Source organism: Lepisosteus oculatus, chromosome 5 (genome assembly GCF_040954835.1).
Source record: "Lepisosteus oculatus isolate fLepOcu1 chromosome 5, fLepOcu1.hap2, whole genome shotgun sequence".
NCBI classification, from domain to species: Eukaryota; Metazoa; Chordata; class Actinopteri; order Semionotiformes; family Lepisosteidae; genus Lepisosteus; species Lepisosteus oculatus.
In genome coordinates this window covers 10,631,616-10,651,893 of record NC_090700.1, presented here as the reverse complement: position 1 = coordinate 10,651,893, position 20,278 = coordinate 10,631,616, and the positions used below count along the sequence as shown (strand labels likewise).

Here is a 20,278-nt window from a genome sequence, read left to right as displayed (position 1 = left end):
TGAACCTTATATATTACAACATTGTATTTTTCATTTTTTTGCCTTTGGTCTCACATTCAAAATATGTGAAACAAGTGGAAGAAAAAATTACAAAGGTGGAAGAGTTTACAGAGATACAGAAATACCAAAAGAAGACCTTTCAATTGACAATTTTTAACTTGAATTTTTTTAGGGATGGACAAAATTCTACGAGTTCTCTCTCTCAGATCTTCGTGCTGGATTTGATATCATTGACAGGCTTTTTGAAGGTCAGTAAAGGAAACAAGAAAGAAATGGATATTTAGAAGCACTGCCATTGGTTTATAAAAAAAGGCTATTTTTAAACTGGATACTATTTATTAATGTATTACTTTTCAGTTAGGTTGGTGCCAAAATGTACTTGTCTATGCAGATATTATAGATGTAAATACATTTAATATTTTCTGAAGTATATAATGTAACATGTACTTTTCAGGTATTGAAAACATCCTAGGACAATCTGTTTTAATCCAGTTATGAAGTTAAGTATTTTTCTATCCAAGTACACACTATACATATAAACAACTTGAGACGGTAAAATCACTACATGTACAGTGATACTCTAAATGATACTCTAAAACCTGAATATCAAATGTTTAACTGATGTCAACAAAAACTATTGCTTATGGATTACAGGATCTAGGGATGTGCAGTGGGAGTTCGTTCACGGTCTGCTGGAAAATGCCATCTACGGTGGTCGTATTGACAACCTGTTTGATCTTCGCATTTTAAGATCCTACCTGGAGCAGTTTTTTAACTGCAGACTTATCACAGGGTCCCAGACACGCAGCAAGAAACTGACGGCCTTTCCTTTCCAAATCTCTCTACCTAGTTCCTGCAGCATTATAGTAAGTGGTCTGGCTTTTTCCATATCGAGTTTGGACACTTTATATTGGAGTTTCATGTTTCTAGTAAAAAAAACAAATTGGGAAAGATTTATTAATTTAGAAATTAGAATAATATAAATTAGAAACAATTTATTAGACAATTGTCTTAAATTTGTTAAGTAGCAGTAGAATCACATTACCTATCTTTAGATTAATTAAAATAGACATTTTACTGGTCCTCCCGATAGATAATCTAAACAGTGGTTACCTCCATGAGAAACTGAAAATGAAACTTTGGGGACTCAACCAGAAGAGGCACATTTGTAAAGCAAAATAGTCCAAGCCCTACAGTGCAGTTTATTGTTAGTCAGAGTTTGAGCTATATCACAAACCAGCTGTGACTATAACCAATACTGTGGTGCACAGAAACCCAAGTGCTGCTATTTGTCTTTGGTTGTCTGTAATTTGTGATTGGCACCTGTGACAGTGTAGCACTCTCAGCAAGAGCTGCATAGGTCTTTCACTCAATACTATCTCTGTTATAAGCCCTGTAGCACCTGCAGTGTGAAAAATAGCAGGTGTCTTGAAAGTGCTTGTGCATGCTTCAGAGGAAGGCATTAAGTTCCCACCTCTCATGTGTGTAGTTGTGAGATGTGAGAATCGTAATAGTTAACTAAAGTTGATGATAATGGTCATTTCCAGATTGGAGGTGAAAAAAGAATTTCACAGGTTACTCCATTTTTAAAAAGTAATAAATTCAAGTTCTGCAAAGAAATGTCCTAGAAAACAATAAAGAAGAAAAATAAAAATAACAATGATTTTGTAGCAGTAAATTAAAATTAATTAAATATTGCATAGTAGAATAGCTTCCTGATAAGAAATCTAAATATGTTTACAATTGTTTTTTTTTTATTCAGTTTATTTCTGGGCATTTAAGAAAGGTAGAGAAAAAGTCCCTTTAGGTCTTTTAAAAAGATTGAATACAAAGAGGCTTGATGACAAACTGATATGATACTAATATGTATACTCAATTTTAGGATTACCGCAACATTGTTGAAAATCTGCCAGAGGATGACAGACCATCTTTCTTTGGTCTGCCAGCAAACATAGAGCGTTCATCCCAGCACATCATTAGTTCCCAGGTAGGACATTATAGATGACTTTTGTTTTACTTCAGAAAATTAAAAACCAATGTCTTTGTTTTAGTTAAGGGATTCATGTCTTGCTGCAGATTTTAATATTCTGGTAAATTACAGAGACAGTAGCTATTGAGGAGTTTAAATGCTCCAAATAACTTACTTTGACAAAGGTTCAGTGCTTAGTTATTTACAAAAAGATTATTTGATATGGAATCAGGGCATCGCTGATCTTTCACCATTTGCCTGCTCAAACTGCTTAAAATGGGGAAGGTTTTGCTTATACAGTGTAAAGCTCATAATTATAATAGCACATATGTGCCAAAACTGCAAAAGGTGGACAGATAATTTGCTGAGCTCTGACATTCCAGAGCATCAAAGAAGAGGGAAACATGTAGCCAACAATTATATGTTGACCCTGACAAAGCATTATTTTAGCTTGGACTGCACAGAATTGCAGGCTGAAAAACATTCTGAGATTTCCTGTGGAAACTTTAGCTTTGGAATTGTTTGAACTCAAGGGACCAGGAAAAGCGCAATAAAATAAGTGGCTATGTTGAAAGAAAAGATTCCAGCCCATATAAATTATCAGAACAAGGGTTTTCAGTAGACTTGTACCTTATCCATTAATTTGCTTAACAGGGTTTGGCACATACCAGTGCCAGCAAAGGATTAGTGTCACGAGAGAGCTGCAAAGCTTATCTTTTCATGAACATCAAATGTTTAATTTAACCAAATATTTAATAATCTTATATCTCTTCCATTCTGGCGATAATGAGATATTCTGGTCTTTATGTAAAACACTTCATACATCTTAATCTTTTTATTTATTGCTACAAAACTATCCTTTGTTTCTTTGTGTTTAAATATTGTGAATTTTCCATTCTATACTGGAGTGTAGCTGTTTTCTTCTGCATTATAACAATATTATACCGTTCTATTTGGTTCCCACTCACAACTTTTTATATCTAAACTTTTTTTTGTCATGGGCGACTGTGTATGTTGTCATTTAAAATTTCTTAACTTAAGCTCTAGACAAAAACACTACAGAATCACTAAAATATACTTTCTGTAATGAATAATGAGTTCATCTGTGCATATGTATCTTTAAAATTCAGTGTGGCCAAACCAATGTCTCAGAAAATTATATAATTAGTTATAGTAACAACCATCAATAATGCATTTGTTTCAAATACTGGCCTTGGGAATGGTTTTTAACAACTCATTGCTACCACAGGTATTATAAACTTTTGTAATATCATTGCAAACTATGCTAGTGCCATAACTCTTTTCATACTTTTAAAATTTTCCATTTATTTTCCAAATGGAGTTTTCCTGTGTAGAAAAAGTAATATCTTCATATGTAGAGTGTTATAATAGTAATAATTAGTAATTGCTTACACTTATATAGCGCTTTTCTGGACACTCCACTCAAAGCGCTTTACAGGTAATGGGGACTCCCCTCCACCACCAATGTGCAGTATCCACCTGGATGATGCGACGGCAGCCATAGTGCGCCAGAACGCTCACCACACATCAGCTATCAGTGGGGAGGAGAGCAGAGTAATGAAGCCAATTCATAGATGGGGATTATTAGGAGGCCATGATTGGTAAGGGCCAATGGGAAATTTGGCCCGGATGCCGGGGTTACACCCCTACTCTTTTCAAGAAACGCCCTGGGATTTTTAATGACCACAGAGAGTCAGGACCTTGGTTTTACATCTCATCCGAAGGACGACACCTGTTTACAGTATAGTGTCCTCATCACTAGCGCCCCCTGCTGGCCCCACTAACACCTCTTCCAGCAGCATCCTCAGTTTTTCCCAGGAGGTCTCCTATGCAGGTACTGACCAGGCTCACACCTGCTTAGCTTCAGTGGGTTGTCAGTTGTGAGTTGCAGGGTGATATGGCTGCTGGCATATGAATTATGAATTACATTTAAGTTCAAGGAAAGATCCATAATATTGTTTACTTTTAAATCAGACATCTTTCTGGGGGATTACAAAATCTTGCATGTTACACGAACCTAACAAAAACAGCACACTAAGAACAATAGTAATTAGACCAGGTTTGATTTTGCCAGAAAGCAATCCTGACCTCTTTTGAATACCCCAGGGATAAGCATACACCAGATATGAACTGTGGTTTACCATATAATAAAAGTAAAAGAAATTGTACTGTTCCTATTATTAATTGCTGTCTTTTTGTCTTTTACCTTTGAACATCAGACATATGTTCTTAATTTTGTAAGAACTTTTTCCATCTGGGTTCATTAGTGTAATTAGTATCTTTAAAACACTGATGAAACTCAGTTAATCGAGAAAGCAGCCAGAAGGTAATACATTTATGAATTCACTTTTTTTTCTCATTTATGTTGTTCATTGTTTTTTGGAGGCGAGTTGAAATTCACAATAAAATGCACAATCAAAATGTTCACTTTATTTTCACTAAAATATTTTTGGTGCTGGGTACAATAAATGTTTTTTTGTTGTGCTAGATTACATATTTTAAGTTAACTGACAAAAAAATAGTAACCTGCATTATTTCTCCATGTATCCAAAATTCCTAAGGGAGAATTTTCTTACCAGTAGATTAATTCTTACATTTTCAGTTTAAGTGTCAAGCCATAAATAAACAGTTGTACAAATTTTTCTGCTATGATCGATAAATTATGTTCATCTTTTTCCTTCTGCTGAAAAGTTGCATTATATGGTATTTTGGCAATGGCATTATATTAACACAACAATATTCTGTTTCATTAAGAGCTTTCTGCAAATTTTAATTTACTTGTGATTTGTAATTGGAAAAAATATAAGATTGAAATGTGATCAAGTGTTGCATATTGATTTCATACTACACAATTCTGTTTTGTGTGCATATTACATCACGCTTGACCAAATTAAATTCTTCATTATGGATGAACACCATTTCAAATTTTTTATACAGAACAATTATTTTTTAATACAAATTTCTGTAAAACTTTGGTAATCTCCAAATTATTTTAAATACATAAAAGCTGTGCATTTTATTTTATCTTGCAATACAAAAGGCATTTTTTCAATAAATGAATATTATATTCATTACAACTAATAAGTCATTGAAGATATGTGCCATGAATGTATTTCTACAAAGACATCTTGGATTATTTTCTGAGTCGTGGTATTTAGAACTATATATGTGGATTGTATACATTAACATTTCATTAGAGATGCTGTAATAAGACCATTTCTCGTGCTTATATCGCTCTTGGGAAACATTTGGAGTCTCAGACATTTGTCACCTTTATTAAGGTTACTTTCTTTGCAATCCTAATGGTGCTATGGAATGTTCATGCTGTATATCAACTTAAGCAGTCAGTTCCTGAATATTTGTTGCAGTTTTGTCCAGTGTATGTGTAATTTGCATGTTCTTGTATCCTGTGAATTTTAGATGATGGATGATTAATTGCAATGCTAACTGCAGGTAAAAATATACCTATTTAAGCCCATAGTATACCATAAGAGCAATTTACTGTAAGAAGGATGAAAAATTCTGTACTGATTTTAAGAATGTTCATTTTGACAAGAATAGAGTCACAATTTTTACCTTGATTCTCTTTGTAAAATAATGGAACACATTTATCTTAACATGAATCTTAAATTGATGCTGTAGGGAGTTTGGCATATAATTTTGTGAGTTTACCGTAAAGAACTAATTAAATTGCTCTTTAAATGTTAATATGTTGGAAACCATGTATAAATATATCAGCATAAAAATTGGTGAATTCTTTGCTTTATAATGTACAGTACTGTACATCATTGGAAATAATGCTTTCCCTTCAGTAAGATCTTATTTATTGTTTTAACTTTCATTCTTCAGCACAGAAAGAGCTAGATTCTGCATTCTTCATAACTTAAACTTAATATTATACATAAAGCTATTTCTTAGTAATCTTGTTTTTAATTGTTTGATAGGCTTAAGCACTCAGTAGTAGTTTCACAAATTAGGGTGTCTCCAAAGCCAAGAATTCAAAGAATGTTATATTTTCTAAATGCCCAATGGAAATCTGTCTTTCATCAAAGGAATCTTTTAAATTTCAAGCAGATCCACCTAAAGTGTGTTTTTTGCCTTTATATATATAATATATAATAAATTTTATTTTACAGTATATACTGTAGCACCGTTAAAAGTAGCTTCACAAAGCACTTCACAGTAAGAAAAAATGTTAACAAGGATAAAAAACTACAAAAGTGGCACAAAAGGCTTAAAATGGAGTAGAAGATGCAAGGAGCAGACAAAGTTAAATAAAAGCCTTTATTTTTCAGTTCAAAGGACGGATTTCCCCAGTTTTGGTGTTATAAGTAATGATCTGCTCAAACTATCAAAATGTATTGAATTCAGTTTTTCTTTTGATTTTTTTTATTTGTGTTTTGTAACATATAGTGGTCCTTGTGGAATATTTGAAAAATGTGCTAGCAGTGTCTTTAATTCCATTAAGATATATTTGATTAAAATGTGTTTGGCCAGTGAGACGTGTGTGTGACACACTGTATACTGCTAGAGCCAGGTAAATGATGCAGTGCAGTTCTGGATCTGAGCTGCTGTAAAGTGAACCTCCCTGTACTAAACTCAATGAATCTCTGATGAGAATATATCAAAGGTACTGGAATCCCATTCCATTTTCTTAACCCATGCTTGTGTTCTTGTGCACATGCAGTGTATAGTGTGAAGAGTGAATGCAGTATATTTGGATCTTATGAAGATAAATTATATATTTTATATAGTAACAGAGGATAAACTATTCTTTAATGTGTACTTTGTGACTTACAGTAATAGTTAAATTGTGTCTTTAATTTGGGCTAGGAGCTGAAAGTTTTGTTTGATCTGAAGTAGTTTTTGAAACATGCTTGACCAACTCTTCCGCTTGTGAATATGGTTTCCCAATATTATATTTCGATGTATTTCATGAAACGTTTGATTTAGGTGATTAAAACTTAAACTTTCTTAAGATAATTAGCAAATCTAATGTAATACGAGCAGTAGTAAAGGAGCATCTTTGAATTACTTTCACTTCAGCAATGTCCTACCCTAAAGAAGTCATTATTTCTCACAGAGTATCTACCCACCTACATACTGTATCATGCTGATGCTATGTGAAATCACTGCATACTTATTAAAGATGCACCCTCTGTGCCTTTTAATGGATTGCAAACACCATTTAATTAGAAACGTTGAGTTGTGTGGAGCAATATAATTAGCATTCTGTTGAGATGTGCCTGAATTATAAACTGGTAGCTTAGCTGAGTTTACTTAACTCATACCAGTTGTTTTGAGCTGTTTTAATAATAATAAGATCACTTTATTGGCCATATACAATTTGTTGTATAAGGAATTTGTTTTTTCACATACCCAACTTGCTCTCCATGAGCCACACAGACAGGGAGAAAAGCTTGGGGTCAGAGCGCAGGGTCAGCCATTTATACGGCCCCTGGAGCACTTGGGGTTAAGGGCCTTGCTCAGGGGCCCAACGGAGTAGGATTCCTCTGCTGGCCACGGAAATCCTACCGGCAACCTTCCAGCCACAAGTACAGATCCTAAGCCACAGAGCCACTGCACTGCCCTAAGTTGTTAAATTGTGTGAGATTGTGAAAAAGTGAATGTTACTGGGTTGTATCAGCTTACCTGTACCTTCCAGTCCGATGAAGACCGCATTTTTAACCTCCTTTTTGTTATTCACCCCACCACTCAGGCTAGTGTTCAAATCTTAAAAGAAACCAATGATATTATTTACCACCCATCACTGAAAATGATACTTTTACCTTGTCATTGCTCATCACACATCAATGTTAGCCTGAATGTTTATCATTAAATATCTCACAGAACCAGATTATCAATATTGTTAATTAGTTGTACTCATCCTTCAAACCTAAAATATTATTTTTGAGCAAGTATCTTTATCTGATATGGTACTACAAAAAAAGGAGGATGATGTTGTGTACTTCTGGATCCCTTCCTGTGAAGTCTCCATTGAGGCTAAATTATAATTAATGCAGTTTGTCAAGTCATATCAGTTTCATGTGAATCTATCCAAAGGCATCATGCTGTTGGATATATTTAGTCACCATGCTTCATGTTATGCTGTCAGTGCCATCTTTGAGTGATACATGCTGTATGGAATTACAATCCCAGGCATACCCTGCAATATTTTATGTTGCACAGGAAAAGGTACGTTTTATTACTCCTTCTTTCTGTTTAAAACATGAATGTAAATAAGGCTCTAAATGAGTTTGTTAGATGCAGAAGTATGTAGGGAAGAAGAGTTAACACTGTGTGATTGGAAAGATTAAAGAATTCAGCTGTTTTATTTAATAATTTTAGAGACGTGTTTGAAAGAAATCAGTGAAGGGAAGAGAATCAAGATCAAACAAGTTCATTTTCCTTATAATCATTGACTGCATATTACGATGTGCACTGTATTCCTATGTTGATCTCAAATTACAAATTATGGATAAAAAGATAGTGATATCATAACACTTTATAGACGGTATTATATTCCTTGTTGGAGAAAACTTAACAGAGAAGTGAAACTGACTTTGACTTACTATGGAACATTTCAAAAACTGTTACAGGCTTAAGACTTTCTGTTACATGATCACTGTTATAAGTGTTACTGTATATCTGCAGATTAGTACATTTTCTCCCTTCCATGTAGGAAGCTGTCGTAACCTCCGTTATTCAAAAGCACAACCTAAGACTAAATATAATTGTGGACCATAAAGAAGGTTATCTTTCATGCTTCCAAAAATCATGTTTGTTTTTCTCTGCTTCCTTTTTGTTTTCTGTTTTTGTGCTATCAATTTTTTTGTATTCTTTTTTTTCCTTTAATCTTTTCCTTAATGAGCCTGGCCATATGCTTTCATTGCACAGAATTTGTAAAGCGCTGACAGGGAGAGCTGCTGTGTTCTTAAGGCTAATCTTAAGGGCCTGCTAGTGATGTTTAACTGCTCATCAGCAGCTGTAGTGCATGCAGAGATTCCCTTTGGACCAATTACTCAGCAGCACCTGGTGGAAATATCTCTCTAAATTAGCAGGTTTACCAATACACAGACCCTACAGTACCTATGACTACCTTTTTATGAAATACAAAGCGATTAACCAGTCAATGAATGCAGTGGTGTGTACAGTGCATTAGTAATTGCTATTTTAAGGGTGATCCTGAATAAAATAAACTGTGCTTTTTCAGAAGTAAATGTTATTTTATGTTCCCCTTATTATTTTTTAGTAAAAAAAACTTTATATGCATTTGGTTCTGTCAGGATTTTGATATGAATCTCAAATGTGATGCATTGACATTTATGCTAGTAATACACTTGTTATTGGGACTAGTCATTACTTAATTTATTGTGGGGACTAAAAATCTAATTTGTAAACTAAAAATCCGAGCAAATATGAGCATTGCACCTTGTAAGATATACATCCTTTCTTCTTTGGAATTCATTCTGGATTTCATTTTAGTTTTGTTACATGGTCAGAGTTATACTGTAAGTGCTAATGGTACTGTATAACCTTAGATTTTTACTGTTCGCCTTCTTGTTTTTAAGTGCTTTGTTTGTGAATGCAGTGCTTTTTGCCAGTAGGCAGAGCCAAAGTTAATGGCAATTATAAAAAAAAAAGTAAAGGCTGCTTCCAAACACCTTTAAAAAGCAATCTTCAAGTGTGGAAGAGTGATACAGGTAGACCCTGCTATGCTTTGACTTGTTTAGCGTAGTTTTGCATGGATGTTATCAAATAATACATTTTTCTATATCATCTGATAAATGTTTATGTCACTTATCAGTTGCTGTGTTGTTGAGCTGAGCAGAAGAATCACTGAAAAAGTTGTCATGTAATGCAGTGCTGTATAGTTTACTGTACCATTTTTTCATTTTAACATTCATATTACTTTACAGCGCTATTCAATTATTTGGTAAAAAATGAATGACCAGGTAATAGGTTTATTCCATGCTGAAAAGAGAAGAAAAAAAAACACAATGTTTCGGCCGTGGAGCCTGCTTTGGGTGAGGAAGACAGGGCAGAAAGCAAAGGTAATGTAGCATAGGAGAACAAAAGCTGGGAGAGAGGAGGAGCGAGAGGCGGGAGCAGGGAGACAGAAAGAGGCCAGTCAGGTAGGGTGAAGTCAGGATGGGTGAAGAGAGGTGTGAAATGAAACCTACAATGAATAGAGAGAATATAGAAGAAAATTAGTCTGTCGTGAGAGAAGGGGAAAGGTGTGATCCTAGCTGCAGGATAATTTTAGTTTCTGTAGTCTTTCTGATGTTGGAGTTAGGAAAACCGGCTTTGAGAACACAGACTGACCACTTTCTGACCACCCCATCATCTCATATCGCCGACCACCTAATCTGCGTAACCTTCTTGTTCACAGCTCCCTTGACCGCCCTCAGCAACCATCCACACCAGGCACTTTCCCTTGCAAAAGAGTTTGCTGTATCACCTGCTTTCTTCTCTTTTCAGCATGGAATAAACCTATTACTTGTTCCTTTGTAGCCTACGCATGCTGTAAGCAGCTACCCACTTGAAAATGAATAAAGTCTGCTTCGTTAAATATTTTCACACCATTCAGTTGCTTTAATACATTTGTAAATAGTTTCTTTTTAGGATGTATTCTTAATACAGTATATGTAATTCTAAATATGTTAAATATATAAAACCTCCATGTTTTTTTTTTTGTTTAAGCTTGTTATTTTTTTGCCCATCTTGATACGTTAAGTTATTTTCTATGGAAATAATTGCTTTGCTTTCAGTCTTTGTTTTTGTGATACATTATTCTTTTTTTGGAACACATGCATTACATTAAATGGAATATACTGTACCTCTTCATGAAAAGAGTGATTCTGAGAACTTCATTAAACTGCTGGATGAATAGCATATTTCTTGTCTCCTCACACTCTTTTTCATCCAAAATCTTTTCACAGAAGCTCTCCATTGTTATTGTGTGTTTATTTAGATAGATAGATAAGACTTTATTGATCCCGAAGGGAAATTGATGTGTTACAGCAGTCCAGCCCAAGACAAGCAAAAACAGACATCAGAATAGACGAAAAATTATACAAAATAAATATAAAATAAATACATAAATACATAGGTGTGTGCAAAATATGATGATCATAGTCACTGTAAGAACAATAGAATATGTGCAAAATGTGCCTAGGTTTATACGGATTTAAAGATTTAAGGAAATAGAAAAAATGTTTTTACAAATAATAAGCATTACCTAAAAGTGGAATGTATAAAGTTTTAACAAGGATATTAACATACAGACCCAATCTATTGTATGAGCAGCAGTGTATGAGCACCTCCAAAAAGGTGTACCAATTGAATATGCCTGTAAATCTTAATTTTCTAAAGGTAGAAAAATTAAGAGACTTAAACAATGTTCTGTGCTTAGTGTTATACTGTACTAAACATACAGGTGGTTTTCATAGTTGCCAACAGATTAGCAATTACTGGTCATAGCAGCCTTTCTTATTATTGACAAAAGGAAGTTTGGAGTTGGGGCTAATCATTTCTAGTCATGTAATATATTTCATGACTAGAAATGACTAGACTATTTCAAAGAGAGATTTACAGTTAGTAACTGGTAAAGTGATGGTTAACTGACTGTTAAGTGGATATTACTTCAAGGTTATAGTTGAAAATTTTGATTTATTTTACAATGTTCTTTTCTTTTTAAAAATACCATTACACAGCCTGTAAGGTACAGAATGATAAATTTACTCTTTTCATTTTTGACTCTTGAGTTACTAATACTTAAATAGGAGATGAGTAGTAATGGGAAAAAATATCATTTTTTACTAGCATTTTACTACTTATATTGCTTTTGAGGCAACCTTTACACTTAGTGGGAGATGGCAGGCATCATCTGTGGGCATTTAATCAGCAGCCACATCACCCTGCAACTCACAACTGGCAACCCACACTGAAGCTAAGCAGGTGTGAGCTTGGTCAGCTTGGTTGGGAGACCTCCTGGGAAAAACTAAGGTTGCTGCTGGAAGAGGTGTTAGTGGGGCCAGCTGGGGACGCTCACCCTGCATGTCCATGTGGGTCCTAATGCCCCAGTATAGCGATGAGGACACTATACTGAAACAGGTGCCGTCCTTTGGATGAGACGTAAAACCGAGGTCCTGACTCTATGTGGTCATTAAAGATCCCAGGGCGTTTCTCAAAAAAAGAGTTGGGGTGTAACCCCAGCGTCCTGGCCAAATTTCCCATTGGCCCTTGCCAATCATGGCCTCCTAATAATCCCCCTCTATGAATTGGCTTCATTACTCTGCTCTCCTCCCCACTAATAGCTGATGTGTGGTGAGCGTTCTGGCGCACTATGGCTGCCGTCGCATCATCCAGGTGGATGCTGCACATTGGTGGTGGTGGAGTCTCCATTACCTGTAAAGCGCTTTGAGTGGAGTGTCGAGAAAAGCGCTATATAAGTGTAATAATTATTATTATCTGTAGAAAGGAGCTGTAAACTGTAGAGAGAAGCTGTAAACAAGTGGCGATTTAGCATGACCTCACCATATCTTCAAGAATCATTTCCACTGTTCATGTTGTATTGGTGCATTACAGATGTGATGTGATCTATAGAGCACTTTAATTTAGATGTGTTGCACTGGACACGTTAATGAATACCATGTCCTTTGTCACAGAGATTACCCTCTAGGTAGATATTATTAAGCCATTTATTACTGTACATGATGATTAGTAATGAAAGCACTCAAAAAGAGCTGTGGTTACAGGCATCGATAATGAAGGCTTTGACAGATTGAAATTTATCAAGACCTTCTGTAATGGGTAGTGGTCACTTACATTAGTGCAATGCAACCACCTGTCATTTATTGGTTTTAGAGAGCTTGAGTAGCATGGTGGTAATGTTACAATACCTTATAATATATCTTCACAGTGTCTAATTTAAAGGGATATAGGAAATGCTTAAAAATATACAATTATTATTATATTTCCTGTAGAAAATGTTACTTTATTATTTTATTTGATTAATTTCGTATTATTAATTATTCCACAGCCCTGCTTTCAAATATAGAGACTGATATGGAGCGAATGAAAAGGGCATTCAATGGTAGTGCATTGGAAAAACATTAACCATGGGCCAGCTGGCCTCCTCTCAATCTTTCCTATGTTCTAATGAAAAAATTTACACTGAGTTTTTTATTTTCTTCTATTTATCACCTGTTTTTCTTCACTCTCATTAACTTTTAATCAGGAAGAGTTTTATTTCTCTATATCACTGTGCTCTCTAACTACAAAATAATGGATGTAATAATGATGTAAAATGTGTTTTATACAAGAGGCAAGTGCCACATGGATTAAATAAAGCAGCTTGAAGAGATGTTATTTCTTCAGAGTGGATTTAAAAGATGCAGGTTACTAAGAGACTTAGTCTGAAAGCTAATCTTCATAAGATAAAAAGAGTTAAATTTTATTAATGTAACATTCATTAATCATTGTATGGTAACAAAAGAGTGTTGATGAGGGAATTAGAATTTTTGCCATAAAAATCCAATTTGAGTAATTTTTCACTTTATACTTTAGTATCAGTATTTTAATTTGCACCTTGAGAAAATAAAAAAATGCTCTTTTTTAGATGCTTCCTATGAATCATGGTAGGGTAGCTTGATCAGTTACATCTAGAATTTCAGCAAGAATAATTAAGATACTGTCTTTTCTGGAGTCGGTAACAGTTTAGCAGTTTTAGTTGTGCTAAACCAAGAGAAGAGGAAGAAGGTAAACCACAGTTAAACTCCATCTATTTCAGTTGCTGTAGTGTGTTTTCACCCTTAGGTAATGGCAGTGTTCTGATTAAAGTGTCTACAGCTTTGGTCTTATCTGCAATCTTGGTCAGTTTAGCATGATTGCTGAAGTTTGATTACACCTCAGGTTCAAACAAGGAATTTTACAAAAACTAATGTCTTTTTTTAATTGCTCCCTACTTAAAAAGGAAAAGATAGCCATCCATTTAAATTCCCATCGTGCTATTTTTGTTTTGACCTTTAGCGATGCATGTTTTTGACTTCTTTATTTGCAAGAAACACGTCTGATTCTGAGGAGTAACTTTGTGCTCCAGAGACCACTTTTCCTTTGACCTCAGTGACTGCCTGAAAAATGAAGGAACTACCTGGCAGCCCTGGAATGCATAGATAACCGATGGTTACAGTCATTGTAAGTGCACTTCTCAAAGAATCTACCACTTGCTGTCTGCCAGTTCTGTCACTTCGGGATTTTTCATCTTGTGCGTGTCCTGCCAAGGACTGAAGCAGAATGCGTGCTCAATCTCCCATGTGTTGCTTCTTCAGTGGATGGTTCTGCCTCATTAAACTATTAAAAGACAGAGATAAAGAAAAGACTTGGCAGCTTCTACTTTGGGCTCCTCTCTAGTCATACTGTACTTGAGTGTAGTGTGGACAATATGTTGAGCTGGACATTTTGTACACAATTGTTTATTTTTCATAAAATCCTTCGTGGTTGTTTTCAATTTTACAGATCTGTTTTCTGTTCTACAGTGTATTAATATTTTATCTCTGAAAATTCCAGTGAGATTTTTTTTTTGTATGGACTGCTGCCAGTATTACCAATAAGCATAAGAAAGTTTCTCATCTTTTTATATGGTTTTATACTGCATCTTACACAAGTAACAACTTTATAGTATGTGTAAATAGGGATGCAGGAGTTATTGGGGGGAAAGCTTAGTGATGATAAATTGTACACAGGAGCAGTAGAGATGGACAAGTGTGGCTTTGTATTGTAGAAGGGGATAATTATGGGTCTGGAGGTGCAGAGACGGCACATTTACCTTGTAATTAGGGCTCAGGAAAACCTGCACACTTACTACCACTGAGTATTTTATCATAATCTCTTCTTTTGATTTTCTCTGACCTTTGCCATCTACGGTGTATTTTCAGTTTTGTGTTTTTAAAAGTCATTTTAAAGTATCTCTTATGTTTGTACGCTGCCTTGAACAGGCTTGTTAGCACTGATCTAGCTTCTCTCTGATGATTTTGCCTGATAAGCAAAGGGCTCTGTTCCAAGTTTTAAGTGTATTTGGAGACGCCTTGCTTCATTACCACTGTCTGCAAAATACAACAATGATAAAGGTACACAAAGTTAGATTTATGCGTAAGACCACTTGGTTACATTGGCACATATTCTGGAAAAGCTAATAAAAAAGGCCAAGTGGGCTAGTTATAGATAGTATTTAAGCAATTAAATTAGCAGTTTTAAAGATTTAATTCCCTGTTTTGAAGTAAGGAGAAAGAAGGATTGCTTTTAATTTCCTTTAGATCTGTTCAGGTCATATTTATCTGTTTACATTTATGGATTTGTATTATTTTGGTAATATATTATAAACATAAATTCAGATAAACAACAGTTATTGCAGCATGGTAGTGAGTGATTGATCTCTGAGCCGCAACATAATGCTGTTTTTTTCTCATCTTTCTATTTATGCAAAATTCCATGAATGTGGATGAGTAGTCATGGTATTCACCATGAATGAGTACAACTCATTCTGTTCACTCCTTGAAAATGTAAAAAAAGTAATCGCAGTTCATTAGCTACAAACAGTAAAACTATACTCGTCTGATAATATTTTCCTGATAACTTAATAACTTAAAGATTGAACAATACAGTATAGAATTGTATTCACTCGATCTGTTTTGGAAAAAGAAACGTATTGCTCCTTTTGTTATATACTTAATAGTTCTTGCTGGCCTTTCGTTATTTTAACACACACTTTTCCCATGAACATTTTATAGTTGTTTCTATTAAGTTAAATGGTTTTATTTAGAAGTGTAATATTATCATTTGTTTTTCATGTTTTCCTGCACTGTACAAAGTGGTTTCCTATTACTGCACATCAGTGTCCAAAAAAGAATATGTCTGTATACTCTGTGGTTCCTCAGAATTGTTTCATTTGCTGCTTATCTCTGATGTTGATTGATCATATGGCACATCACTTCTAATAATTACTTGAACACTTTAAAGATGTGCTCTATCCAAAAAGTTTGAGAATCTCATTTTGCCGAAGTGGTAAGGTCATTCAATGTGATATTGAGTTTACTGGATCCTTTTGGGAAAAATTACATTTATATTGCCTGATAATTCACAATGTCATAGAACCTTTCTTAAAAATGAACAAATTGTGCATTATAGTGACATACAGTACGAGAAGGTAGGAAACATTCTTGGTTTGGGAATTAAATATAGGAGCTTTCAGTAGGTTTTGAATCACAGGGAAATATACTGTAATAAATGGAGTTTGTTTAAAAAAAAGTGTGAAATGTTTCATCCAACATAGGGACTGCGGCTAAGGATCTGTACCTGTGGCTGGAAGGTTGCCGGTTCGTATCCCATGGCCGGCAGAGGAATCCTACTCTGTTGGGCCCCTGAGCAAGGCCCTTAACCCCAACTGCTCCAGGGGTGACCTATTTTGGGGAAACAATTTATTTAGGGTTTGTGTATTTACACAAAAATAAAATAATTGTTTTGTAGATCTTATATTCAGGGCAACAGTGAAAAACAGAATATTAAGATTAGTTAAGATTAAGATTAATTTATGGCACAGACCTATCGACCTACCAAAGTATTTATGAAAGTGGCCAGGTTTCCCATTTTTAATGAAAACACCTCTAGGTAGAGCCATTACTGGCATCTGAAATTCAAACATCAGAGGATTAAAACGACTAAAGTGGAAGAGATAGTGCATTTGAACAATAAAATATTTAATACCTTACTGTGATTGTTAGACATTCATTTAATTTTGCATGACATTTTATTTAATAAAAAGGTCAAAGTTACACAAACTGTGTTTCAAGAGGTCAGGCTTACGTCTGCCTTAAATCAGCCATAAAGCTTTTCTCTTAGGAAAGCATTGGTGGGTCCAAATTGTTGACCTTACTGGCATTGTTAAGCCTGAGTGGAAACTGGTTTGGGTAGAAACTACTGTGCCAGTGCTGTGTCAGTGTTTGCAGAAATCACTTTGTCCTTTTTTTTTAACCTTTCCTTCTCATATCCAGCAGCTGAAGAAATCAGGGTGAAAGGGAAAAGGTTTACATGAGTTAGAGATGTAGCTTTTAAGATAAAAATGAGTTCAGTCATGTCATAAATCACATGTTTGAGTGCATTGCTTCCATCAGCTACTAGTTTGAATAAATGCTTTTAACACTGTGGAGCATCATTGTTGCTATGGAGGGGTCATTTCCCACCAATTGAATATTATTTTTGAGGGATGTGTTAATGAACTAGAATGGCTTAGTATGTAATAGATTATTACACTGATTGAAATTGCTAAACATCAAACCAACTGTAAACGAGTTCAATCAGAACTTAGTTGTCTAGCTCTGGGTGTGCAATTGGTTTTAATTTTGGTTCAGTGTAGTGTGCACTTTAATAGGTAACATAGTAAGCCAACAAATCTATAGGTCTATTTATTTCCTATTCGGATTACATTCTGTGTGAAGCAGTGCAAAGAAACTGTATAAAAAATCTGCCTATGGGTTATATGAGGATATAACTGGCACCCCGAGGGCCTGCAGTTGCTATCTGCCATGTGGTATTTCATTGCTGAACATCTGATTGTCATAAATGGAAGTGCAAGCACCTTAAATATGCTTATCTTTCTGCTTCTTTGGCATTTACTTTTCAGCTGGAGAACAGCTAAAGGAAACATGTTCTTAACAAAATTAAAATCATCATTTTTTTCTGTAAATGCCTGAAAGCTGCAAACGTGTGAAACATACTGTATACGTATGTTACCTACAATATAAATATACATCTAAAAGCTGTATATTAGGAAAAAAGACATTTATTGTGAAAGAGTGGTAAGACTTGTATGTGGTATTACTTCTGAAATATGTGGGATGTTTTTTGACAAGACTGTTCTACAGTATTTCTCACTGTACAGTATTTCTCACTGGGATTCTAAAACACCTTCATAGAAAATCTGGAGCCTCTTAGTCTGACATCTTCCTACCTGTACACCTTTATACAGAATAATTGATATGATAGCCTTTTAAACTAACTTTAAATTGCTTAAATAATTGAGCACTATTATTATAACAGGGCACATTCCACAACAACTGAACGGAAACCACAATGTCCAACAATGCATTTTCATTGCACAATAATACTAGTTTCCATTAAATTCTGTCATTTGTAGGTATCAACCAGTTTCAAACTTTTTTTGGTTTCTGTTTTTTCAGGACAAATCAGAATGCATTAACATTCTAAAGATGTGTCTTATTCATAAAATTGTTTTTAAAATATTTAAATGTGAAGTAGTCACACAGCAAATCATGGCAGTTTGACTTAGGTCTGTTCTCGGTAGCAACTGTGCCTTCAAAAAGAAATACAAACACTTTTACTGTTCAGAAAGCAAATTAACTGCTTTACTGTAAATCACACCTCTAAGTCATTTTGAGACCTGATATTAATATCTGTTAATAAATCTGTGATTTCCGATCTGTGGGGAACATTACAGAATAGATAATGTGGTAGCAGTGCATTGCGTTTTACTAACTTCCAGAGTGTGGAGGCGTCTAGGTTGCTTGTGGTTTCTGTGAGGCTGCTGATTCATGATTAATTTCCTCTGCTGTTTGCCACTGTCAATTTCAGCACATTTTGGCACCAGGGCAGCAATAAAAGGCAAGAGTAATGTCCTTGCATGGACTGCCATCGTGTCCTTTTAAACAATGAACTGTCATTGAGTACAGCACATAAAATAGAAAGAAAGGAAGAGCAGAAGCTGTGAGCTAGGCTACTCTTAGTATTAATCACTAGAGCATCTGATCTTTGCTCAGGTTATTGAGAGCCCAGCTGCCTATAGAATGTGGCAGATGTAATTTAAATGAAATATGACATTCATTACAAAGGGCAGAGTGCTGATGGCTGAAGAAGAAGAAAGGATAGATTGGGAAGATGTTAAACATTAGCATGTATACTGAAAATATTTTGAAATATACTCTACACTAAGTACATCAATGTGGATTGCAGCAGTCCTGGTTTGTGACAAATAGTGAGCTCACAGCCGTAAGATTGCATTTGCTGTGGCAGCTTATATACAGTATAAACAGACAACTCTTAACTGTCTTGTTGCATATCAGCTATACTGGAATGCATACAGTATTTAATATCCTACCTGTGTGGGTAGGAAGACCTTCCTAATCCTCAAAGATCCTTATTTAGGAAGGAGTGGAAAATCAAACCAATAGTAATCATGGGAAAAAATATGGTTGGGATACTATGGATGTGGTGTTATAAATCAGAAGCAAACTAAATTAACAATAATAATGAAGAAGACTGACAAGTGTCATTAATAGTTTTTTTTCCCAAATGTAAGCAATTTCGGAAGAAATTGAAAGATTTTTTTCCCTTGTCAATTTCAGGGTCTACTGAGTAGATTAGAAATTTTTGAATGTTGTCCTTTTTAAGTAGTAATTTATCCCATATATTTTCTTTAATAGAATTGGATATCATTAAAGTGGCATAATGCATGAAATGTCTTTATCACATCAGCGAGTGTTTTAAGTGCATTGCATAGCGTCTTTCATGGAGAGTGATGTGTGTGGATGATACTTCAATATGCCAACTCCCATAAATAGATTTACAGCAAAAAGAACATTTTTCTGTCACACTTTTTAAAATAAAAGTACCATTAAATCAATCTTTCTGGAGAAAGACGAGTATTATTTTTAAACATGATTTGTCTGTTTGTAACTGCAGTACATAAGTACTTTAACATTAGTTTGATTTCTTATTAATAACCACATTGCACAGGTAAATATAAACACAATTTTCATATAGCTATAAACATAACTGTCATATAGCTAAAGCTGGAAAGATAGAGCTTTTCACAGTGAAAATTAAAAATATCATGGATTACATAATTTAATAAACAGATAGTTTAAACAAAACCATTATTCAAGCAGCATTGAACTATAATATTAGATATATAGCCAACTCTCACAATCCAGTTTTATTATCTGTTAACTGTCAAGTTCCATAGTTAGAGCTTTATTGCTACCAGAGATACAGTCCCTGTAAATCTTTGTTTACCTGTCCTAAATGTGATATAGAATGTACCCTTGGGTTTTTGAGCATCCTTTAATATTTTAATTTATTGTGTAAGAAAATCAAGCTTTAAAAGCAATTCCAGATTAGGCATTGTATTGCATTCTTTTAATTTTTACATGGAAACAGGCACTCTTCCTGATTCCCCTCCTGGAGTGCGTCCTACTAACTTCATTTGTATTTTAA

At 34.7% G+C, this 20,278-nt stretch overlaps 1 protein-coding gene across 5 annotated transcripts in view; it reads left to right on the top strand.

The window, feature by feature from the left end:
* Positions 1 to 20,278, top strand: part of dync2h1 (dynein cytoplasmic 2 heavy chain 1) — a 149,585-nt gene that overhangs the window by 98,440 nt on the left and 30,867 nt on the right. For 4 of the 5 annotated variants that reach the window (XM_069190091.1, XM_069190090.1, XM_015341694.2 and 1 more), the window contains 3 exons: positions 173 to 248; positions 655 to 866; positions 1,883 to 1,987. In XM_069190091.1, coding sequence (XP_069046192.1) covers positions 173 to 248; positions 655 to 866; positions 1,883 to 1,987 — 393 coding nt within the window. Of the gene's footprint in view, positions 1 to 172; positions 249 to 454; positions 522 to 654; positions 867 to 1,882; positions 1,988 to 20,278 lie in introns of those variants that run through there. The other variant, XM_069190092.1, reaches the window with a different exon arrangement.